At 47.9% G+C, this 25418-nt stretch overlaps 1 protein-coding gene across 1 annotated transcript in view; it reads left to right on the plus strand.

The window, feature by feature from the left end:
• The window catches only part of LOC144105646 (acetylcholinesterase-like), an 87454-nt gene extending 62718 nt beyond the window's left edge, over positions 1 to 24736 (plus strand). The window contains exons 2-7 of the mRNA XM_077638759.1: positions 1886 to 2107; positions 4456 to 4802; positions 9433 to 9723; positions 12022 to 12289; positions 17327 to 17685; positions 24260 to 24736. Of these exons, the coding sequence (XP_077494885.1) occupies positions 1907 to 2107; positions 4456 to 4802; positions 9433 to 9723; positions 12022 to 12289; positions 17327 to 17685; positions 24260 to 24401 (1608 nt within the window). The 5' untranslated portion in view covers positions 1886 to 1906 and the 3' untranslated portion in view covers positions 24402 to 24736. The remainder of the gene's footprint in view (positions 1 to 1885; positions 2108 to 4455; positions 4803 to 9432; positions 9724 to 12021; positions 12290 to 17326; positions 17686 to 24259) is intronic.
• Positions 24737 to 25418: the final 682 nt, after the last annotated feature.

A 25418-nucleotide genomic window follows, 5' to 3' on the forward strand; every position in this document is an offset into this window, starting at 1 on the left:
GTGAAAGAGACAGGGAAAGTTTTGGTTAAAGTAGAGATCATTTAGCTGGCTTTAGCGGAGCGCTCCGCGTTGAGGAGTTATTTTTGAAAAGAAGAAAACTTAAGGGCGTTAAATTAGGGTAAATATACACCAATTAAGGTTCATTTTACGGGGTTTAATGTCCCAAAGCAACTAAGGCTATGAGGGACGCTGCAGTAGAGGGCTCCGGATTATTTCGACCTCCTGAGGTTCTTTAACGAGCAGTGATATCGCATAGCACACGGGCCTCTAGCATTTTGCCTCAATTCTATTGTGACCACCACGGACGGGATCGAACCCGCGTATTTCCGGCCTGCAGCCGAGCACCATAACCACATAGCCATCCGCGCCGGCTACATCACTTAACGAGTCCACAGCAGCTTTAAACCAAGCGACTCACATTGCACGGTAGGCATTTCTGGCCAAACAGATTTACAATGCGAGAATGTTACTTGCGGGGCCACGATTACCCATGGAACTGCAGTGAGGCATCACCAATGTACATGTTTTCGTAAATACTGAAAAGCTGCTGAAAAGATACTATACTGAAAAGGCGTGTACTGAAAAGAAACACTTTTTTGACTTTGAATTATTCACATGCGTAAGTGGAAAGTATGCCTGACACTTCGCATTTCGGTTGACATAAACCGCGCTATGATAATGTTGTAACCGTGTAAATCTTAACCTAAGGAGCTCATCGAGCTAGAAAGTATAATTTACAGAAAATCGATATAACTTCGCGTAACACTAAATTCACGAGGTGAGGGGCACCTTATACCAAGTACTGCTCCTTACCCACTGTAAGTAGCGCAGCGGTAATTTCCGCGACATTATGTCCTCAGAGAGAGGTATTAAACTCTCGAAGATTAAAATAATATCCGCATCGGAATTGAAATAATAATGAAGAGTTTGGTGCTTCTATCCTTCTCCAAGCCTCATTTTTTTTATCCCCAGTGCCGCCGGGTACTCACGGGTGATACAATGGGTGCAGGCTTTCCCCTGGCCTGGTGCTCAGCTAATCAGGGGTGAAATGCTTGGAAAATGAGTCTCTGACCTCACCTTGAGTAATCCAAAATAGCTTGTGTCATCGCGCTCTTTGGCCATGGATGCCCTTGCGCCATAAAAATCCATAATCATCATCATCACCCAAGCCGTGTTTTAAAGCGATAGCGTTAAAGGCACCGTTACCTAGAAAACCCTGCGTCGCCGTTGTCGGCGAGATGAGCGAATACTCTTGAGCATGAGTCTAGTAGCTAGTGCCCAGAGACCAACCAAGAAGGCAGGTGGGAAGCCAAGGTGAAGGGATCTTGCAGCGTCAACACAAGCTGCCCACCGGATTGTCGGAAAAACTTGCCATCGTGGCATGTGGCCGTTAATGATTGGTTGCTCGGAAAAAGTAACCTGGGTCGCACATGGTCTACCGCTGGTAGCACCTGCCATCCAGGGCAGAGGCGCATTGCCAGTAGAGGTATGAGGACTACCTGGCATATGTGAATGTAAAGCAGAGAATGTGCTTGCGCATATTATCCCATTACGCTATTATCCCTTTACGCTAACACGTCACACCCTTAAGTTGGAACTGATGTGCCTCCTCCAATTTTTTAACGTGCAACCCTTTACCTCGAAGACATTGTCCAGATACCTCGGTCATTACTTACCGAATTCATTCTGAGTTCTGTTAGTAACGAGGAGGCCCCTATTCACTTTGACCAGAACCACCAATCAGTTTGTTTTAGAAGAGATGCTCAAAGTTAGAAACAGAAGGAAGACGACTGACCGATTGATTGATTGAATGATTGATACTTGCTTGACATTGAACAAGGAGCACTGCGCTGTTCTGATAGTTCTTATTACGATTGCTTTTCAGGAAGCTCGAAAAGTTACCAACATGAAGAGAGTGGTAGTGGTCGCCATTCTTTTAAAAGCGCTTCTTTGCGCCGCTTACGATGTTCAACGCACCACAGACCTTGGACCCGTGGGCGGGCGGAAAATTGAGATCTTGGGTACCACCATCGAGGAGTACCGTGGCATTCCTTTCGCGGAGCCGCCTAACGGAGAACTTCGGTTTAAGCCTCCGGTGCCTGCCAAGGTAAGGACGTTGTTTTGTATTACGGTTAAGTCCCACTTACAGCTGCTTAACGTCGGCTATTTGTTTCATGCAATACTTTGTACGGAGGGAGACCTTGAGAGAGCACACCTGGTATTTGCTAGAGCACACCTGGTATTTGCTCCCTAACTCAGGTTTTGTTCACTAGGGCGACACCCTCGATTTCCGCAAGCGTAGTTCCCGAAAGCCCGATCTCCATTCACCTTACCCCTCGTGTAATTGACGCGGCGATGAAAAAAACAATCAAAAACAGGGCGTATAAAGTGCTGCTGGCAAAAAAAAAATATAGCTTGCTTTGAAAGGCTCCCGCAGCATTGGTAAAAGCGTAACAAACTTTGCGTTGCCGTCCTTCTGGGAATGATCATGAATGGCGGCGACCGGCATTGACCGGAGGCTCCCCTGTCTGATTGGCATGTACAGCAAGCTACATGGGTTTGGAATCTTGCATAGGCTACAGGCGAAATTGTGTCATCTGGTTCAGGCGTTTATTTTTATTCGAGAAATCTGATATTTTACAAATTTTTTCAAAGGAAATGAAATGATTCACGATATGCTCACGGAATAATAATGCTGCGTGCGAGAATGACAACCAACGATGAGCATCATTCACGCGCTCAAGGTGCCCTTTCGGCGGCGCATATTCCATTCTAAACTGACAATAACTGACAGGTCATATGCCAAAGTTCCTCTTTGGATATATTTGATCGCCGATGTGAAAATAACGGAGCCCACGTTAATCAAACTGTGTGCGAAGTCCATCACGAATTCTTGCCACAAAGCAACGTTTTTAATAGCCCACAAACGACCGATGACGGTGTTGAACATCAGCCTAGTAAAAAGAATGTGAATTGACCGCAATGTCACGTTAGTTCACCACCGTCTGGACCTGTTATCTCCTGGTGATAGTTTACTGCTGCTATCAATTACCACGACATCTTACAGTCATTCAATGATAAAACAGTTCACCGCGAATTACGATACCTTTCGACTGCATTAACCTGATGCAGGCGGTGGTGTGGACGCCGACCTACCACCAGATGCCTAAAACGTGTAACCAGACATAAGTCACATCACGCCCATAATGCAGCTTGTGGCTAGCAAGAGAAGGCACGTTCATGTCAATGTATTTTGGCTGTAATATCGGTGTCCACTTAATGCAATCTTCATTCACAACGAAGGCATTCCACGCGGCTATCGGGCTCAGTATAAGTGGACTCGAGTTGTGCTTAAAGGTTGCTACGCAGATATGCAAGTGTACAAAGAACAACTTATCAATCAGTCTCTGAGGGTTCTCATGTTTGAGCAACTCCACATATCGGCAACAAAGCTGCAGAAGTTTTGCGCACACGTCCTACATTAATATGCATGGGCTCCAATGACCCTAATAATAAAGGATCACAGTAAGAAACATAATTTATAGTAATCAAACCCAACCATAGATACAGATCTTTCGACTAACTGTTCCCGCTCTATAGACTCCGTTTATTGATAAGATTGCCCGAAAAAACTTGCTCGAATTTGTCGTTATTTCCTGTGCTGCTACACTGCATTAGTGCGCTCAAATAAAAAAAAATTGCCTACGATAATCAATCTTAATTAGTATATAAATCTTCAATTTACCTTAAACCTCTCCCTATTGCTTTTCATTTACTCAGTGTTAGAGAAGGCACTATGTGATTTTCGCTCGGGAGGGCGGTATACTTCAAAAGCATACATTCCTAAAGATTCAAAGCTGGAAGCAAATAGGGGACATGCTGCGAGGCAAAGTGCCCTGTATCTCTCCTCATCAAACTAAACGCCTGTCTTCAAAGCTCACCTTACCTTAGATATTCGCACTTTAGCGTATGATATAAGATTGGGCCTACTTCTAGTTACCAGCTGTTGCGAGTGGAACACTTCGTTGCGTGTGTATGTTAAGACATACTAGAATACCTACTGCGTTAGCTTTACTAAGCTTGCTTATTAGAACGCTTTTTAATGATATGTCGTGGCCTGCAGGATCAATTCTCAGGATGCTGTTAATGTAATACCTGCGTAAATTATACCTGTGTAATAACACACTCAATTTCATGCTTACGGTAACCAGGGGAGTCAGTTTCGGCAAAGCTGCTTTGAATAGAGAAATGAACGGCGTATAGCAGCTGTTTAATTACGCATTAAACAGCCAAAAAGGAAGAGCCAGGGTATCACCCTCTTAAACAAATGGCCGCGAATATGGTGTCTACAACGACGTGATGTAAGGGGCGAGCTCGATGACTTAAGTTTAATATTAAAAAGTAAAACTTCAGACAATAATAATTTTATCTTTCTAACCTTCTCTCTCCTGAAAGCCATGGGAAGGAACGCTGAATGCCACTAGCCGCCGAAGCGGCTGCCCGCAGCCCATGCTCAACATGTCATTAACCGGTGACATCGACTACGGCGAGGACTGTCTCCACCTGAACGTGTGGGCACGAGAGGGCAGCAGTAACGCGCCAGTGCTGGTTTGGATCTACGGAGGCGGCTTCACGTACGGCTCGGCATCACATGACAACTATACTGGCGCAGTGATCGCCGCCAAGACGGGCATCGTAGTAGCATCCATTAACTACCGAGTTGGAGTCCTTGGCTTCCTCAACGCGGAGAGCCCGGAGTCTCCCGGGAACATGGGGTTTCTGGACCAGAATTTGGCGTTGAAGTAAGGAGACCTCTCTCTACATTTTGTTTTAAGGTGTTAGGTGTAGTTTTCTCTCGGCTAAATTCCGCTGTCTGTGTCCGAGTGAAAGACTCCTCCTCCGTCCAGCAGCGAGCCGAAGCGGATCAAAGCAGAAAACAGCAGCCACGCTTAGAAGTCTCCCGCTTCCCCTCCCCCCCCCCCATTCCAACCGCTGACACCCCACACCTTAGAGATGCTTCACCCTTCCCCTTACCCCCAACCTCTACACTCCAAGTCACCACCTACCACCCACTCCGCCATCTCTTTCCTACTTAAGGCCCCCAACTACCTTGTTCCTCGAAAAGGGCGCTACCCATCATACCTTAAGCTACCTCATTAACACAGAACCCTGTAATCCTAAAAATACCAGCAGCATGTTGAATTAAAAGGCGCATTGGGAAGTAATTATGCCGAAGCAAAACGAGGAAACAACAGTGCTAAATCAGAATGTTCCGCATCATATGACGACCTGTGCATTCTTTAATTAATTTTACCTTTACCAACAGCCTGATGTAAGTTGTGGGATGGGAATTTGCTGCAAAATATTGTGCATTATTCAACGTTAACAAAAAATTAACGCAGATCAGGATAATACCCTACGGGCTGGAAACATACTCACGCCAGCACAGACTAGGAACTGAAATAAATACAAGTTTGTTGGCACCAATATCTCTGCTAAAGGTAGGAGAAAAAACTACATAATGCCCGATGGGACAGCTGCAAAACCTTGAAGTCCGAAGCACGAAGTCCGAACCTTCAAGTCCGAACAAGCAAAGCGCTACAATATTTCCTATTTAAAGTTCGAAATAAATCACAGGATCGCAAATTTTCTGCAAATGATACTTTTGACGAGCAAAAAGTAGCAGGAATCCAGATTACACAGCGTTTCAGAATGAATTTTAAAGTTCTTGCGCAAAGTCTCCAGAGTCGTGCAATCAACAGCCTGGCCGCTGAAGGCAAGGCATTCCAGGTGCGTGTGGTTCGATCGAAAAAATAGTTCTTAAACTCCTTGCATTGCAGAATAAATATGTGAATTTTATTTTTCTGTGGAATTATCCGGTGGTGATCGGCTTGTGCACGAAGTTTCTATGGTGAACAACAGTCGCGATTGTAAAAACGGCAAAGGAAGGTAGCGGTGTCGAAGAAAGAGAGTGCTCGCGGCAAGCTATTCTATTCCGGATGGGAAATGAAAGGGTAGACCTAAGTGTATCGGTGAGGGAAAAAAACGACATTTTGTGCATAAGATCGCGCTTATTACTGGACTTACGTTCTCGTGGCCCCAAATAAACAAACACAGGGATTGTAACATCCTTGTCAACTCTGAGATTCTACTTTATTGATTAAGTAGCCATGCAGGAAGAGGATATCATTTGCATTTGCAAATGCCGCGTTTATCTTAGTCGTTATGGTGCTCGGCTGCTGACCTGATAGAAGCGCTTTCGATCTTGGTCGCGGTGGTCGCATTTCTAAGGAGGCGAAAGGCTGCAAGCCCGCCAATGTACTAAGCGATGTCAGTGGACGTTAAAAAAAATCCCAGGTGGTCAAGATTTACCGGACTCTTCTACTGTGGTGTGTATTATAGCCTTATTCGCTTTGGGATGCTACACACCATTATATCAAACCAACCTACCTTTAAAAGCGAAGAATTTTAGGGGCTAATCTGGAGTACCCGCGTTCCAACCCGACGGCGGCAGCTGCGTTTCGATGGAGGCGAAACACAAAGGGGCCCGTATGCTGGGCGATGTCACTGTACTTTAAAGATCCCCAAGTAGTAGAAATTATTCCGGGGCCCTCGACAACGGCACTTCATCCTTTCTTTCTTTCTTCCTTCCTTTCTTTCTTTCTATCTCTCTTTCTTTCTTCATTTCTTTCCTTCTTCTTTTCTTTCTTTCTTTTTTCTTTGTTTCTTTTCTTCTTTCGTTCTCTCTTTCTTTCTTTCTTCTCTCTGTGCCTCTTGTATCTCTTTCCTTACGATGCGGTTCAGGTGTCCGCCGAGATGTGAGTCAGATACTGCTTCATTTATTTTCCTCAAAACAAATTCTAGTTCAATTTCAATTTATGGGCAAAATTGATATTTGGGAACGGAAATGGCACAATATCTGTCTAACATATCGGCGGACAACAGAACCGCGCCGTAAGGGAAGGGGTAAAGGAGGGAGTGAAAGACGAAAGGAAGAAAGAGGCGCCGTAGTGGAGGGCTCCGTAAAATTTTCGACCACCTGTGGATATTTAGTGTGCACTGACATCGCCGAGCACACGGGCGCCTTAGCGTTTCGCCTCCATCGAAACCCAGCCGCCGCGGTACGGTTTGAACCCGGGAACTCCGGATCAGTAGCCGAGCGCCCTAACTACTGAGCAACCGCGGTGGGTTCATTTATGTGCGCATTTTATACTTAGCGACCCTGTACGTGCAATTGGTGCTCATGTGAGTGGTCGCTTCGCGCCGATGCCGCAATTTAAAGGCACATTATAGGTTTAGCAGCGTCGATATGAGCGTGACCACTCACATGAGCATCCTGTGCCCGTAGAGATAAGGTCAAATGTTCCCAGGCCAAAACGTCAACTTTCGAGCGTTATAGTCGGCCAGGTATGAAACCCCAGAAGCGCAATATCTCTATAGAAGAAAGGAGAAGCGTCCTTCTCTTCTCTGGGAACCTTGATATTCTTAGTTCTATCGTAAGTGTGAGGATATGCGACTGAAAGGCAGACCGTGTGAACGAGGAACTATTGGCCAACCCTGCACCTTGCGCGACCTGTGCCGTCTTCGGGCGGGGGAGCGCGCAATCCCGTCCTCACGTGACCACACGTAACTGAATTCCTGCGATCGAGTGAGCACCATGTGCGCGCATGTCTTGCATTGTGCAACATTCGTTGTAATCGTGTGGGGGCGTGCATTAATAGGACACCGCCAAAGAGTTCGGAAGGCATCACCAATAACCTCTGTATCGTTCTTGATGATATAACTAATAATAAAAGAAAGGGGCGGCAGTAGCCGCTGCAAAAAGGTGGACACCTCCTCAATAGTTCAGGGGCGCGAGGGGCTCTATTAATACACTGGGTAATTTTTTCAAAAAATCGAACCTGCATAGGCGAAATAAAAAGTATATTTTAAAAAGAAATTTTTACTGCCCCCCCCCCCCCCCGTAGCGTCTTGGCCGTGTGCGCGAGTTTGACCTCCATGTCAATTAAGGAGAAACCACGTGACAGCTATGACGTTATGCTGCCGCTGCCGAAACAAAACGCTCACCTGTTTTGTAGGCTGTCGGCGTTCATTTTCATTCGGGTTGGCGTTGACAACGTTCTAGACTCTGTTTTTGAACAACGGAAGGGCGCATAACTGGCTCCCTGGGTCAGTGGACGCCACAATCACCCTTTGAGGCACGTGGGGGTGGTGAGAGAGATATATGGGCTGCATGCATTACCGCTGACAACGTTGTGGCAGACACGCGGCAATGCATCAATAAGCAGCAGCGCTCAATTGATGATCAACCCCTCGTGGTGAACCATTTATTTAACAGCCACCTGCTAGGGTGGCAGGGTGGGCACCCTGCCTATACAGTGTGCGGAACGCACTGAACGCTACAGACGCCAAGCCGCGTCTACTCTTCCGACACACCACAGCTTTCGCTCTCTAAACAGGTTCAGCAGTAGTCAAACCGCAGCTAATGTTTTTGTCCAACCGAAATGCGAATATTTAGTGGCCACACTACTTAATCGGGATCGCAAACTTGCCATCCGGTTCAAAGCGTGATGTGGGCGCACCAAAGTCCAGCTGTGAAAGACAATGAAACAGATCTACAGTGCCGCGGTCAGCATGATCGGGCTGTGATAGACGCTTTAATACTTAAATGAGGATTTAATATACACAAAAACTACATAACTTAATCATTCGGTCTTGGAGATCACCCATAAAAGCTTGGCTATGTTAACACATTACCAAAGACAGTAATTTAGGAGTGATATTCTTGTTGTTTTCAATCTGCTGGGGTTTCATTTTTGTTTCCTTTACGATAAGATCTGCGTGATCCCATAAACTTTTTCATTAGTTATGTAGTTTTCGTGTCTGTGCTGCCGTTTTGTAAGAGAAGAATTAGCATTGTGTTTTACTTAAATTGCAAAACTTTCTATCACAATACCAGTTGTCTCCTTTACCTTTCCTTGAAGGAATTTCTAGTCACATTTATTTGTTTCTTTTTGTAGCATGATTGCTCTGGTCTTCCTTACTCTCTACCTGTTTGACATCTTTAAGGTGCTCTAAATACCACTAGCACTGGCACACAGCCTGCACCCACTGTTATGTCGACACTGCAGTTCTTGCGTGAAAAAAAAAATATTTACTGTATTTTGCGGGTACTCCATAGCTAGTGGATATTAAGCACGTGGGGCACGAAATCACTTTGGGTATTCATGATATTTTGGGCTATACTGGCGAGATATACATGTTGAGTCTCACCTCAGGGCACTAATAAAACTTGCAAAGCCAAACATTTTTGTTTTTCTTGTGGACTGTATGCAGAAATTTGGAGTGAATAAATTTTAAAGAAATTGATTTAAAGGTATTACAGTGCAATAATCGAAAGCAAAATTGCTTTCCTTGCGGCCGTTTCGGCAGGTGGATCAAGAAAAACATTGAGCGCTTCGGTGGTGACCCTTCAAGCATCACATTGTTCGGGGAGAGCGCTGGCGCCATGAGCGCGCATGCGCACATGCTATCACCCATGAGCCGGGGCCTGTTCCGGCGCGCCATCGCCATGAGTGGCGTCATCAACTCACCTGAATTCACGGAGACTCCCCACGAGAGCGTGGCCAAGGGTGACACCCTGGCCGCCATTGTCGGCTGCCGCCCGGACAACAAAACTCTCGTGTCCCACCCCGACGAGGTTATCGGCTGCCTGCGAACGCGGTTAGTATCGCGCTCCTTTAGCCGACCGATATGACTTCGTCGTATCATATGAGTGGGTCGAAACCTATCTTTGCTGTGGCTTGGTAGTAAAATGAAATCTTCCTAATTTGGTGCAACCCTGACCATGTGATAAATATAGTTGCTTATAACACGTTTATTATGGTTGTATCAAAGGATCAATAAAGTTGATTAATACCCCTGTCACACGGTTACCGCAAGGGCCTTCGAGAATCGGGCCCTTATATCCAAAGGCTTAAGGAGTGCAGCTACACACAAATGTTGCGACTTTGCCGCCAAAGGTCTCGAAGGCGAAGGCGCCCGTCCGAGACATATGGAGCCCAAAGGCGCGGCCTTCGAGAACCTGCGATGGCAGTGCCATGCAACTTCAAAAAGTAAAAGCAATGAAAAAAAGTAGATGAAGCCAACAAAGTTTAAAAACACCTTTTAAAAATACAAAAGGTTTTCTAGCTTTGCTTTTTCTGCGGTGTTTATATTTTATGCCCAGATTTTAAGACAGTAAAGTGTTACAGCAACACCGAGTGCCCCTGGTGGCGAAGGCAATACACAAAACCTACTGTTGCTGATAAGAGCAGCTGTTGCAGTTCTTTCAATGAAGCAATTAGAATGAAAAAAGATGTCTGAGCTCAATAAATGAACAGAATTCCTCACTTTAATTATAATACACTCACTTCAGCCGGCTAGAGCACAGCAGCGAGTGCTAAGCCTCGACGACTGTTTCACCTTTGGGCTGCACCGTGTAGCAGCGTCGCTGCTCCTTTAAGCTTTCGCTCCTTGGGTGAAAACAGGTGCCTTTGCTGGAAAGGCCTTCGAAGAATGTCGTGTGAAAGGGGTATAAGGGGCCTTGGATATAAAGAATAGCGGTGCAGCCAGAATAAACAGACACGTAGGATAATCAGGAACTCTCTAACATTTTAACATGTTAAATTGTAAACAGAGTAAGATATAAAAGGAATTGATGTGAAGAGACTGATAATGAAGAGATTCAAAGGACGTTCACTCTGTTGTGCACACGAGGCATGATAACAGACATTTGTGTGCTGTAGTAAATAATAGTCATCAAACAAAAAATACCAAAAAATGACATGGAAGCATTTTCCGTTCAAGTTTGTGACTTGAAAACAGGAATAAATTTGCAATATAAATGTACAGTATGCGAGAGCATGAGGTGCTTGTGTGCATAAAAAGTAAAGGAAAAATTTTTATTTCACTCGACGTTTTGATCAGAGCACTGATCTTTTGCGCTTTTCTGATCCAAACGTCGAGTCAAATAAAAATGTTTCCTTTAACGAAGCGTATACTTCGATGTATATATATATATATATATATATATATATATATATATATATATATATATATATATATATATATATATATATATATATATATATATGTGTGTGTGTGTGTGTGTGTGTGTGTGTGTGTGTGTGTGTGTGTGTGTGTGTGTGTGTGTGTGTGTGTGTGTAGAGAGAGACACAGGAAGGGGGAGGGAAGGAGAGAGAGGGGGAGATGTTTGAAAGTAGTAGTAGTAGTAGTAAAGACTTTTATTCGACCATAATTTATAGGCCGAGCATGTCGACCGCCTGGGCGACCAGAAGCCGCTGTTCTTCTTCCCCTTCAGCGCCAAGCCAGTCGAGCCAGGTGGTGATGGATAGAAAGGGTGGGGGGAAGGAACCCGACTGCTGAGCAGCCGGGCAATAGAAGAGGCAATGGGCCAGGTCCGCATAGATGCAGGGGCAGTTGGGACAGGAAGGGTCCGATCGATAGCGATAGAGGAAGAGGCGGGACGGGGTGATAACTGCATTCATCTGAATGTGCCGAAGAAGGCGAGACTCCGGCACCGTGAGTGATGGATGAGGAGGAGGGTAAAGGCGTTTGTCGAGGCGGAGCTCAAGGTAGACCTCTTTTATGGTGCGGCGAAGGGTGAGCCTCCCACCGTCCTCCGAGGGCTTGGGCCAGGGGATCAACGGTGCCCGGAAAAGTAGACATTCACGGAAGGCAGAAAATTAATGTATTGAGGGTGTTCCGGAGTTGCTGTGTCTGAAAGCGCAAGGCTAGAACGAAGAGAACACCTCCTATTGAACAGCTCCGAAGAGAACCCCTCCTGCATTGTACGACTCCAACGCTAACGCCGACGCCGCAGGGAAAGGCACCCAGGACTATTGTCTCAGCCAATAAATTATACAAGTGAAGTAGACTCATTGTTGTAGCTACTTATGACCATTCGAACAAGAGCGTACACAAGGAAAGTGGTCGGTTTCAATCCTGTCTCCGTTCCAGGTCGGCTGATGAACTTGTGGCGGCGGCATTTCGAGCGGTGCCCGGAAAGTTCATGCCCTTCCTGCCTACGTACCACGATGCCTTCCTGCCCGAAGAACCGTCCGCGGCCATTCGGTCGGGTTCTTTCGACACCGGCGTGGAGCTCCTCACTGGCGTGACGTCAGACGAGGGTGTCACATTTTTCTACGGGTTACAACCAGAGTCCGAGATCCTTGCTGAGCATCTCGACCACTTCGACAGAGAGGCGCTAATAAGCGCCCTTCACAAGGTCAGTGACGCTTGCGGTTTGTTTATTTATACAGGGAGAGCTGCCACTTCGGCCTACGCTATGGCTTCCTGGCTTCGGCGTACACTCTAAACAAAAATACCCTTGTACGGGAATAAAAAGATGTAGGTTGTCCTCTACAGTACTTCCTTTTATAAACGAGAGTACGCCAGAGGACAACTTACTCCGTTTTTGCTCCTTTTTTGTTTAGACTGTATCTCTGATCTCGTGAAAACACCTTGAACGGAGTCTTTCCATCGCACGTAGGAGCGATAGGTGCAGTAGGTGGAACATAAGTGATGTGAAAGTACCGTCAAAAATTGGAGGGGACACTGAAGCTCCGCCTTGAGGGTACGTCGCGCTAGCGTAATGGCTCGCTTTCCGGAGGCCCTGTTTCGATTCTTTACCTAGAGCAACTTACAACTCTTTTTTATTTATTAATATTTCCGGGATTTTTCGCTCACGGCCAACGCCTTCGACGCCGCGTCATCCTGATGCTGCTGACGCAAAAAAACGGTAAACGGACGGTAAAACGGTAAAAGACGGTAAAAAGGAGGCGTGGAGCGGCAAACCACGTAGAAGCGAAACGTGCGGTACTCAACTTGCACTTGTAGTTCATCGGCACATCGTTCTCGACAAACCCGATGCCACGAACGCCCGCATAGCTTCCGTGCCGGACGAACGGGCATCGAGCCGCAAGCTTCGTGGTGAACGCGCCTTGGATCTGCGCTTCGATGTTCGCCGCTCACCGCGTGATTCCTGCGTCTCCGCACGGCCCCAGTGCACCCGAACGAGACGAGCGGGAGGTGCTGCCGTCGCGCGCTATACGTTAAGGCAGTGGCGTACATTGCGAGGAGGAGGAACAAGAAGTGGTTTTATTGGGCGCCGCCTGATGGCGCTACGTCCGCGCCAAGCGAAGAGGAAAAGTAGCGGAAACGTACTTTCCTACTGGCTTAACTGCGACTTATGTAATTTCCATGCTGATAATTACTGGCATACACCATAGTACATGTCTCTAAGCGCAACCTTCTAAGACAACACCGTATTCTCTAGGCGCGCCTTTGTTCATTCGAAACCATCGAGCTGGCGTGCCGAGTGGTTAGCGTGCTAGTGTCCCACTCCGGAGGCCCTTCTTCGACTCTCTTAGTCGACCAATCTGCTGCTCGGTTTTATTTATTAATGCGTCTGTGGGTTTTCCCTCGCGGCCAACGTCACCGACGCCGACGATGACTTTGGCTTTTGTGCGACACGGGGCCCATAACGATATCGCGTTAAAACTGCGTGGCGAGGGGCATACTACGCACGCTTGCCTTGCGCTACATTTGTCATCTTCGGGTAAAGTAGGCGTTCCGAGCCGCAGCCCGTTACTCGTGCAACATTCGTTTTTATTTGGTGATGTTTGAAGTTGTAAAAAAGCACAAAACGCTTGTAAACGCGTCTCCTACTGTACGCCTAGGAGGGAGGCCAGTTTGACAACTTTTGCTCTATAAGTAGCAGAATACCTCTATTTATGCAAGAAGTGTCAATTTTAAAACTTTCAATTCATGCTATAAACCAACCCAGATCTGTAACGTAAGGACGAAGCGGTGGTTGTGCTGTCGTCAATCGAGTCGACGAGCAAAGCGACAGCGCCGCGCGAGTTGTTGCCGCTGCGCAATGCGTGCTCCGGTGAGCAGAGGTACCCTAGCACCATCCAGCATCACGGTCAATAACTAGCTTTAATTTGAGTGCTCGGCGCTGAAGCTTGTCTCCAGCTGGGCGTACTGAGGAGATGGGCACATTCAAAACGAGGTGCAGTTTAGTTGCAAGCTTGTGTGAGGTCGTGGGCACGTGCGTTTCAGCACGGTTCTGCATTTCAACGAGGTCTCCGCCAGAATAGCTTAACCCGAGCAATGGCGAGGGCCAGGACGCATGGCTGGAAGTCACTTGTGACAGGGAATCGTTTTGCGAGTTATACGCCACAGCAGAAGACCGCCCGGTTGTGTTGACGACAGCACGGTTATGAGACCGCTGACAAAGGTGACAATGCCACCACATGCAGAAGCGGAGTGCCTATCCTAGCCTCTTCACTACCGACCTAAGAAACAATTGAAAACAGCCTATTTTTTGCTATCTTTATTAAGCATCCTCTGAACAATGCAGAGAAAAAAAATAGCCAAGAAATTTGATTTATTTTAGCTGAGACAAGTATGTACACAAGCGTGAACATAAGTTGTGTACACAATGGACGAGTCGGCCACAAATGTGGGAATCAGTGCCCAGCGTTATGAAATTCAGCGAAGCAGTTTTGCTTCTGAAGGCACAGAAAAATATTGCATTTCATACATCTCACCCTTGTTCTTTCCTTACAGTTCTTTTTCCTGCACCGTATTGCATTTTCGAGCTGGCAATACTCTGGAAAGTGATCAAAGTGGTCGCTATGTTTATCATTGTTGGGGAGTTGCACAGGCCTCTTTTGGTTTATTGTGGGCTCGTTGCTTGCTCTTTCACTCCTGCTGTTTTTTGTTGAATTGGCCTAGATCAAAGCTTCTGCTATGTCTTGCTTGAACTGAAGCAAGGGAAGGATTTCTTTCTTCGGAATGCCCAGTTCTTGGGCGTCTCGCCGGTACTCAATCCAGGCATTGGACACGGCAAGGTCAAGGAAGTGCGTGAAGAATCGAATTGTCCATTTTCTTGTTTTTATCTTAATTATGTAGTACGACACATACCTGTCAGCCAAGTCCACACCGCCCATGCACTTGTTGTAGAGTGAAACAATAGCTGGCTGAGGAACAGGTATCTTCTTTTTGTCTTCCTTTGACCACCACTTGCACATACCAAGTGGGTCACACCCAACTGCGCTCGACAAAAAAAGAACTCCTTTGTTGTGTTTCCATTTAACAAGACAGACTTTTCCGTCCTCGCGCACGAGGCAAGCATTTTCACCACGGTTCATTGACCTGTCACTTCGGCAAATTTCCGACTGCCCCTGGCGTGCGGTTAGCGTTCAGAGTGCCAGTCAAAAACATTTGCTTTTCAGTGAGATGGTCTATAACTGACAGCCCCGTGAAAAACCTGTCAGTGAACAAATGGGCCTTCTGGTCGCTTACGGATGTCGAAAGATGCTTCACGACTGCGCCCCCCAGGCCATATACTTTCGTGTCTTCAGGGGTCACTGTATTTTTGCCAGTGTAAACCAGGAAGTCTAAAACAAGGCCATCGGGGGAAGCCAAGATAAAGTTCTTTAAACCAAGTGGATTGGACTTAAAAGGAAGATATTGCATAAATGCACACCTTCCCGAAAATGGTATCATTTACTCATTTACTGAGCATTCCTTTCTGCGCGGCAATGAGCAGCAAGCACTTTGACCGCACAAGGTGTAACCTGTCCTCTTTCTGCTGTGCTGTAACTGCGGAGAGGGCCACGAAGTGCAGGTTATTACGCAGCTCGTAGAATCTGTGACGGGTCATGTGGTCAGCAACAAAAGGGATTCGTGTTGCTCGTGACCAGTGCAGCTGGACTTGAGGAAGGCTCATAATTCCCATGAATAGATGTATGCCAGCGAGCTTCCTCACTTCAAGTACGTCTGTTCTCACTGATCGGTGATTCCGTTTCTGGACGCAATACAATTTCGTTTGCTCAGCGAGTTCCCTCCAAAAATCCATTGGAAAATATTTGGCGAAATACTGATGTGGGGACAGAAGCTCCCGAAAACCGACGTCTGCTTGACCGTGACTGTCTCTCATGTCAGGGTTTGTGAATCTGGAAAACAAAATATTATCTAGGCTAAGCATACATCAAACTAGAAACACTAACAGAAATGTGCTGTGAGTAGACGCGCGAGAAATTTAGCGCAACGAAATGCAAGATCATACGTTCCTGGCTTCCACCAGCTTCTTTTCTGCTTTTTGGGCAGGTTGACGATGTCCGGTTCAGTTTCATCGTCATCTTCGGATGTGTCATGACCACTTGCCGGAGGCGGCGAAGCACGATCATCCTCATTATCAGACTCTGAAAGGTCCGCGTCGCTCTCTTCCAGCACGACAGCGATCTCTTCATCGGTCAGGAATCTGGCTGTTGAGAACAAGCCAGAGAGAGCAGTGCCCATGTTCACAACTTTTGTCCACAAATGTGACACATTGTAAAAAGATGCGGTTGAAATCAACCGTTGAATTTTTTCGCCTAGAAATAATTAATGGCGCCTCCGGGAGTTATAAACTTCATTACCAAATTGCTCTTTTTGCAAGGAGAAAGAAAAAAGGGAAATAATAGGTCAAAACTTACCTCTCTGTCGCTGTCCGACTCTCGAGCTGGTTGCCGCCATTTCAACTTTTCCTGACGGCGCTTTGACTCGACTGGCGGTGCCGCCTCTTGGGCGTAGTGGCAACTACAAACAGCTCTTCTAACGCGCTGAATTTGAATTCCGCCAGACATATTTTCTTGAAGTATAGTGCATAAATGTGGACGTCCACGAACGTGTACACTGGTAGCGAAGAGGCTAGACCGCTGAAAAGCTGGTGATCTTGCTACTCTTAAAAAAAAAAAAACTTCTTTCTGACATCTGCACCCAATGACGAGAGAGCCAGGCTTTTTTTCTCGTCGCGACCGAATAAATTAGATGGAGATGACAGAAGGGCATATCACAATTAAAGAAATGTCTGCCATTGTAATTGGCATAACAATACCAGATAGTTTATGGCGAAATCACTGTATTTTTGTGACGTTGCAGCTATAATAAAATGAAGAAAAAGGAGCAAAATATTCAAAAAACAAAAGTGTAAGTGTAGAGCAAAGACAAGGAACTTAAGTTAAGTAGTACAGTTATTGTAGAGAACCTCTAGATGACGAAAATTTAGCATAGAGGCAAATATCAGTTGAGTGCTTGGCGCTGCTAGTAAGGGAGCAGCAAAGAATTTAACTCGCACTTCTTTGCAAGCGCTATTAGCGTAACCATAGTGGTTTTCTCACCTCTTAACTTATGTGAAATATTGCACACGGCTCTTATCATGCTTATAATCTTTTAAAAGATTAGCATAAGCCCTGTTCATTGCTTTCTCCAGACAGTCTCATCGTGGGCAAAAGGAGTGGCTCCCCCTCTGCTAAACGATGATGAGGCCGAGATTACAAGCAAGGCTGCGATCAGGCGCAAATACGTGGACTACTTGGGCGACCGACTATTTGTTTGCCCCATGCACACCGCTGCTGCTGCCCATGCCTCACGTGGTGGCACGGTGTACACATACGTCTTCGATCACTGGCCGACCAAGAGAGCGCCGCTAACATGGGCTGGAGTTGGACACGGCTTTGACCTCCCTTACATCTTCGGGCTGCCCCTACTGGACCGAGAGCGAGTGGACTTTAGCGACGAGGACGTCGGGGACTCCGAGAAACACCTCATAATGATGGGCGCGTTCGCAGGGTGAGCCACATTCTCTTTTCTTCACAAGAGAGATACCTTTCTTTCTTCAATTTGCCTTTTTACGTCAATTTCCATGCTGAACATAATGCATCGAAGATAAGCGGCACTTATTCTGTGAGACGGTTATATATGTATGTTCGAGTGTACGGCAGATATGTTTCCAGTGGTGTGAAGTTCACTTACGGTTACGAACTTGTGTGCGTCACGACATTTATTTTTTTTAATTCTCGCCATCTACTTCCTCCTGACGCAGCAGTCATCACGCTGCAGAATAAATTGTTTCTTTTCTCGACACGATAGCCATCAAATGAGCCTTACGGTCCTTCTCACGACACTCCTTGTCGGTTCTAATTTTAATGACATATTGCCACCTAGTGTTGCCAGGTGGCGCAAGCTGTCCGCGAAGACGATGAGGTTGCGATCGTGCTATCGTGGTTCGGCCGCCATTACCGTCTCCTCTTGCCGACTCCAGCTGTTGAAGCGTCTCTCCGTGAGAACTCCGTGACAATTTGGTGGAGGTGCTGGGTACGAGTATCCCATGCAAGAAACCCCTCCAGGGAGCCGTGCCGCCAGCCCTGCGCCGATTGACACCCCGGTACACCGCTTCAGCCGGAGGCTGCAGGGACTTTCACCGGAGCTTGGACCACTCGCGACAGTCATGATGCCAGCCACCGGTATTCTCACGCAAGCTGCCGGTGCTACACCTGCCCACTATACCTTGCAGACCCCGCGGGTTCCCAAGGCCTTCCACGGGGACCTTTTCGAAGACGTGGAGGACTGGTTCCTTCACTTCGACCGTGTGGCTGCTTATAACCAGTGGGACGACGCCGCGAAACTAAGAAACGTCTACTTTAGCCTAGAGGATGGCGCCCACACGTGGTTTGAGAACCGTGAGGAAGTTCTAACTTCCTGGCGAGAGTTTCGCCGTCGCCTGCTGGAGGCCTACACCAGCGCGGATCGCCGCGAAAGAGCGGAGCGGGCAATCCAGTCCCGCGTCCAGCTACCGAACGAAAGCCTACAAATGTACGTCGAGGACATGACGCGGCTCTTCAGGAGAGCTGATCCTGCCATGCCTGAAGAGAAGAAACTTCGGCACTTAATGAGAGGCGTCAAAGAGCAGCTGTTCGCAGGCCTCGTGCGCAGCCCACCATCTACAGTTGCTGCATTTCTTTCGGAAGCCACAACGATGGAGAAGGTCCTGCAACAGCGTTGCGCCAGTTACGACCAGCTTGTGCATGCTGCTGCAGTCACATCATCGTTTGCCACCATCGGACAGCATCCTGATGATTTGCGGGAACTTATTCGCACAATCGTGCGTGAGGAGCTTCACAAATTTTGTAGCCCGTCGCAGCCTGCGCTCGGTTCCATCTCCGCTCTTGTACGAGAGGAGGTGCAACAGGCGTTCCGGGGCCCTGTTCCTGTGGTCGACGTACCACCTTTGCCTGGGGACTACCACCGTCCGACGTACGCCGAAGTTGCAAGGCGTCCGGCTCCCGCTTCGCCGCCACCAATTCACGCCACGCCTCAAGCCCCGCGGCCCTCTGTGCAACCGGTGCAGTACTTCGAGGATCGTCGAGCACCCCTCCGAAAGGCCGACGTTTGGCGTACACCTAACCGACGACCGCTCTGTTTTCACTGCGGAGAGCCAGGTCATCTTTATCGAAATTGTTATTACCGACGCATCGGCATCCAAGGCTTCCGCACCGACTCACCGAGACCCCGTCAAGGTGAACGACCCCCTGAAATTGAAGAATTCCTTGCGGACCAGCGCAATCCATCCCGAGCGCAGCAGCAGTCGCGCTCACCCTCACCGAGGCGCTCTTCCCCGACACCTCCCGGCTTCTCGCGAGCGGCACCGGGCCGATCGCCAAGTCCTCGTCGGGAAAACTGAAACCCGCGACCTTCGGGGGCGAGGTCGCTGGGGGGCGCTGTGCTGAAGACCTCCCGTCGTCGCCGCTACAATCCGACAAAAACCCGCCGACGCCATCACCAGAGTTAAAAAACCGCGTTTCTTTAGAAATACCCGTTCTTATCGATGGTCGCAGAGTAAGCGCATTAGTTGATACCGGGGCCGATTATTCGATCTTAAGTGAACAACTGGCGACCATTCTGAAAAAAGTGATTACCCCTTGGCCTGGCGCGCACCTTCGAACTGCCGGCGGTCATCTGGTTACGCCCAAGGGTATGTGCACTGCTCGCGTTCAGATCAGCAAGTCCACGTTCGTCGTCAGCTGCATCGTCCTGGGCGAGTGTTCTCGGGACCTAATCCTCGGCATCGACTTTCTGCGGGAGTATGGAGCAATTATCGATCTGCGCAACCGAATCGTCATGTTTTCCACAGAGCAAGCCGCCGAACTCGACAACTCCTGCCAACGCAGTGCCGCACTTCGCGTTTTCGCCGACAGCGTCACACTTCCGCCCCGTAGCAGTGTTTTGATTGAAGTCGCCTGTGCTGAGTTGCACGACGCTGAAGCAGTCGCCGAGGCTAATCATTCGCTCCTCCTGACTCAAGGCATCTGCGCCGCTCGAAGCTTACTAACAATTCGCGCTGGCCGGTCTGCGATCCTTGTTACAAATTTTTCTCCAGAGCACCGGCACCTTTTCTCTGGAACTGCGATCGCTACCGCTGAAGCGGTTGTGGATGTTCCGGTCTGCTTTGCGTTCGCGGCAGCGGCCCCTGACGACCAATCATCGCGCGCCACTGACGACCAATCTGTTCCGAATGTCGACATCAACTGCAACCTCCCCGAAGGAAAGCGCCTGGCCTTAGAGCACTTGCTATTGGAGTATAAACAGTGTTTCGCTTCTTCGTCGAAAGTTCGTCAAACGCCCCTAACGCAACACCGGATCATTACGTATGACGACGCTCGCCCTATCCGCCAGCAGCCTTATCGTGTTTCCGCCAAAGAACGGGAAGTAATCCAAAAGCAAGTTCAGGAGATGATTGACGACGGTGTAGTTCAACCTTCCCAAAGCCCGTGGTCTTCGCCTGTTGTCCTTGTTAAAAAGAAGGATGGAACACTTCGATTCTGCGTGGACTACCGTAAATTAAACAATGTGACTAAAAAGGACGTCTACCCGTTGCCCCGCATTGATGACTCCCTGGACAGATTACGGCGTGCTAAGTACTTTTCATCCATTGACCTGAAGAGCGGTTATTGGCAAATTGAAGTGGACGAACGGGACCGCGAAAAAACTGCCTTCGTTACACCAGATGGCCTCTATGAATTCAAAGTGCTGCCTTTTGGCTTGTGCTCTGCGCCAGCGACGTTTCAACGGATGATGGACACTGTCCTCACCGGCCTCAAGTGGCAAAGTTGTCTTGTATACCTGGACGACGTTGTCGTTTTTTCAGAAACTTTTGAACAGCATCTCGTGCGCCTGCGAACTGTCCTCAGAGCCCTCCATTCCGCTGACCTTACGCTGAAGCCCCAGAAGTGCCACTTCGGTTACACAGAGCTCAGGTTCCTCGGTCACGTTGTGAGCGCCGACGGAGTTCGACCCGACCCCGACAAGACAGCCGCCGTCGCCAATTTTCCTACTCCGACTGACAAGAAAGCTGTCCAGCGTTTTCTGGGTCTCTGTGCATATTACCGACGGTTTATTGCGGACTTCGCAAAGATTGCAGAGCCGTTGACGCGCCTCACCAGGAGCAACACCTCCTTCGTTTGGACAATAGACCAAGAGACGGCTTTCTCTTCGCTCCGCCAACGCCTTCAGACATCTCCCGTTCTTGCACACTTCGACGAAGAGGCCGACACCGAGATCCACACCGACGCCAGCAATATCGGTCTTGGAGCTGTCCTTGTCCAACACCAAGAGGGCATTGAGAGAGTTATAGCCTATGCTAGCCGTACTCTCTCCCGCGCCGAACGCAATTACTCTACGTCAGAGAAGGAATGCCTTGCTGTCGTATGGGCCACCATGAAATTTCGCCCTTACCTTTACGGCCGCGCATTCAAAGTCGTAACTGACCACCACTGCCTATGCTGGCTGGCTAATTTGCGAGACCCGTCTGGACGATTGGCCCACTGGAGTTTACGGCTCCAAGAATTCGACATTACCATCGTATATAAGTCGGGCCGTAAACACGAAGACGCCGACACGCTGTCGCGTGCACCACTCGACTCTTCCGGTCCCGAAATCGACGATGACAGCGGTTTCCTCGGTATACTTAATGCATCGGACATAATAGCCCGGCAGCGGGCTGACACGGACCTCCGACCGCTGATTGACAACCTTGAAGGTCACGCCATGCCTCTACCACGACACTTCGCTCGACGTCTCAGCTCTTTCTGTTTGCGCGAAGGTATCTTATACAAGAAGAACTCGAGAGGCCAAGAAAGAGCTTACCTTCTGGTACTTCCGGCCGATCTTCGCGCCGACATTTTATTGGCATGCCACGACGAGCCCACTTCAGGCCATCTGGGTTTTTCCCGGACGCTCGCCAGGATACGCAACATGTACTACTGGCCCGGACTCTCGGACGATGTCCAAAGGTACGTAAAAAGCTGCCGTGAATGCCAGCGCCGAAAGACGCCACCGCTTAAGCCGGCGGGTTTTCTCAAGCCCGTTACTACACCCCGCTCTCCGTTCGACCAAATAGGAATGGACCTTCTCGGTCCTTTTCCGTTGTCACTCTCAGGAAACAAGTGGATCATAGTCGCTACTGACTATTTGACTCGCTACGCCGAGACCAAGGCGATACCCTGTGCCACAGCTTCAGAGGTCGCCGACTTTTTCATGCAAAACATCGTCTTGCGGCACGGAGCCCCTTCGTGCGTTATTACCGACAGAGGCACAGCGTTTACAGCGCAGCTAATCGACCATATATTTACGTTGAGCTGCACTAGCCATCGCAAGACCACAGCTTTTCATCCGCAGAGCAATGGGCTAACCGAACGCTTAAACAAGACCATTGCGGACATGCTGTCAATGTACGTAGACGTTCAGCACAAAACTTGGGATGAGGTGCTACCGTACGTCACATTTGCGTACAACACGGCCCTCCAGGAGACTACACGCTTTACTCCCTTTCGTCTTGTATATGGACGTGAAGTCCAGAGCATGCTTGACGCGATGCTACCATGCCTCGATGACGACCAACTCGCACCCGATGTTCATGAAATTGCCCAACGCGCTGAAGAAGCCCGTCAGCTTGCCCGCGTACACATCGGCCAGCAGCAGGGCACTGATGCGCGCCGTTACAACCTTCGACACCGACAGGTCGACTACAATCCCGGTGAACAAGTTTGGGTGTGGACACCTGTCCGCCGCCAGGGCTTGTCCGAGAAACTACTCTGCCGGTACTTTGGCCCCTATAAAGTGCTACGGCGTATCAGTGATGTTACCTATGAAGTGGTTCCCGACGGTGCCGCGCAACCCAGACGTCGACAGCCCAACAGCTCTGACATTGTGCACGTTGTGCGGCTTAAGCCGTACTATGCCCGATAACGGCTTAGCGGCCCTCCGTTGTGACTCTGTGTGTGCTCCGTTTTCCTCGAACCTTAGCGCGCCTACGCTGCTGGCGGCCCCACTGCGATGCCCTTCTTTTTCGGAGGGGGGAATAATGCCACCTAGTGTTGCCAGGTGGCGCAAGCTGTCCGCGAAGACGATGAGGTTGCGATCGTGCTATCGTGGTTCGGCCGCCATTACCGTCTCCTCTTGCCGACTCCAGCTGTTGAAGCGTCTCTCCGTGAGAACTTCGTGACAATATATCATAATGCTGCACACTGCGTTCAAAGTAAACTTGTCAGTATCAGGAGCGTATATATGTTAGTCTTGTTTTAAAAATAAACTAGTCGGCATTACATCTGTCTGAAAGAAGTGTTAGTTCGATCCGAAAGAACTGATAGTTATAGAACTCTTTTCTTTAATTCGTATCGGTTTTTATCCCTAAGAGGCCGCTGTAAAAAAAAGTGAATACAAAGTCTGCTTTAAATCAACACCACGTAAACATGATTTGACATGGCGAAGAGAAATGCATGGAGAGTGAATTTCGTGGTCAACCCTAGACATTAGGGAAATATAATGCTTTAAAAGTCTTGAAGTCGTCCCTGGTTCTTAATAGCCTACGCTCAGAACAGCGGCAAACAAGTTGAAATTCATGAGGAACAGATTTTCGCGCTAGTCGAACGGGCGTTTTAAACTACAACGGCTTGACAAGATGCAGGTTATGTGGAGTATGAAACGCGGACCCACTTAACAAGGTTAATAATATAGCCACACACGTGTTTCATACGCGGACTCATGAAATACTTCTGCACATAACGTTTAGTGACAGGAACTTTGCATCGCATTTTTCATTCTATTTTTATATACAGTGCGTGTACGGTTAATCATTTGGACCACTTTAAAAGTAATAATTGCTTGCTGTAATCCATTTTGAAACAGATAAAGAGAGTACATCTGCGCTTCCTTCCTAGCTACGTTGCTTAGGGTGTAGTTGTGTCCTGAGGAACGCATGTCTATGAGTGACCGCGGATGGTAGGACGGATGGCAGATGATAGCAGACTAAGCGATTGAAATAAACCCTGTCGTCCTCACTGTGCGTTTTCTTAACCCAAATTTTCAGCTTGCCTGTCCAACCGGGGGTGTCCGCCTGGCCAAAGTACACTGCCAACTCACCTATTTCCATGCTGCTGAAGAACGACAACTACACCAATATTGTTGGCTTCCGCTCCGAGCACTGCGACAGCTCAAGCGGGCATCCTTAAATGCGCGCGTAATGGCGTGGACAATTCCAAAGGCTGCTACAGATCGCCGTTATCAACCTCGCTCTGGCTTAAACCCAAAGAAAAAGAATAGCGGTATTTTTTATTTCATGTTACACTGAACAAGATTCGCCTCATCTCTTATTGGGTGTTATAAATTTAATTCATGGTTACCGACTCGCCCAAGTTTCCACACTTGTAAATTTAATATTTACCACTGTTTCTTAGCAATAATGCCAACCAATCTTTTGTTTTTGGCGAACTCGAAGAATGTGTGCTCCAGAATTCTGTAGATTCTTTTCCTCAGTTTGCAGCCTAATAAATTTTGCCTTTTTTTTCCTGGATTGATGAAGTAGCGAATTCATTGAAGTATTTTATGGTTAGACGACAGCTTTTGCGTTCTTCGTAATAAGTGATAGAGCCCATAGTTTACGCATCAACTATGAACCTAACAGTAGATAGTTTGAGTCTTATACCTTCTGAAAACATGAGAAAAATCTGCGTGCATCAGCAAACCAGCCATATCGTCAAAGCACAGCTCTGCTGTTTGACCTTAACTGTAATCTTGACACACAAAGAGATCAGCAAGCAGAAACCATGGCAGAATTTTCCAACGACCGACAATGACAGCGTGAAACGTCGCACACAACAAGACGATACACTGAGAGCAAAAAACAAGACAATGACGTTTTCTGTGCGCTGTCTTGTTAAGCAGCCTTTTATGATGTCCTATCAAAAATGTAATCTTTTTATATCACTGAACCTATTACCATTACATTTTTGATACGACATCACAAAGACTGCTTGACAAGACGACGCACAGAAAACGTCATTGTCCTATCTTTTTGCCTCATTGAACCTATTACCATTCAGAAAGGAAGCGCAACCTAAATTGCTTTTTATTTGCGATTCCATTTTTCTCCCATTGGCTGTTGTTGAGCCAAGGTGCCGTTCTCTCATTGCCCTGGAGATGGTGCATGAAGTCTGAAAAATTAAAGTATCTTACTTTCTCCGCTATGG

This window comes from Amblyomma americanum, chromosome 9 (genome assembly GCF_052857255.1).
Source record: "Amblyomma americanum isolate KBUSLIRL-KWMA chromosome 9, ASM5285725v1, whole genome shotgun sequence".
NCBI classification, from domain to species: domain Eukaryota; kingdom Metazoa; phylum Arthropoda; class Arachnida; order Ixodida; family Ixodidae; genus Amblyomma; species Amblyomma americanum.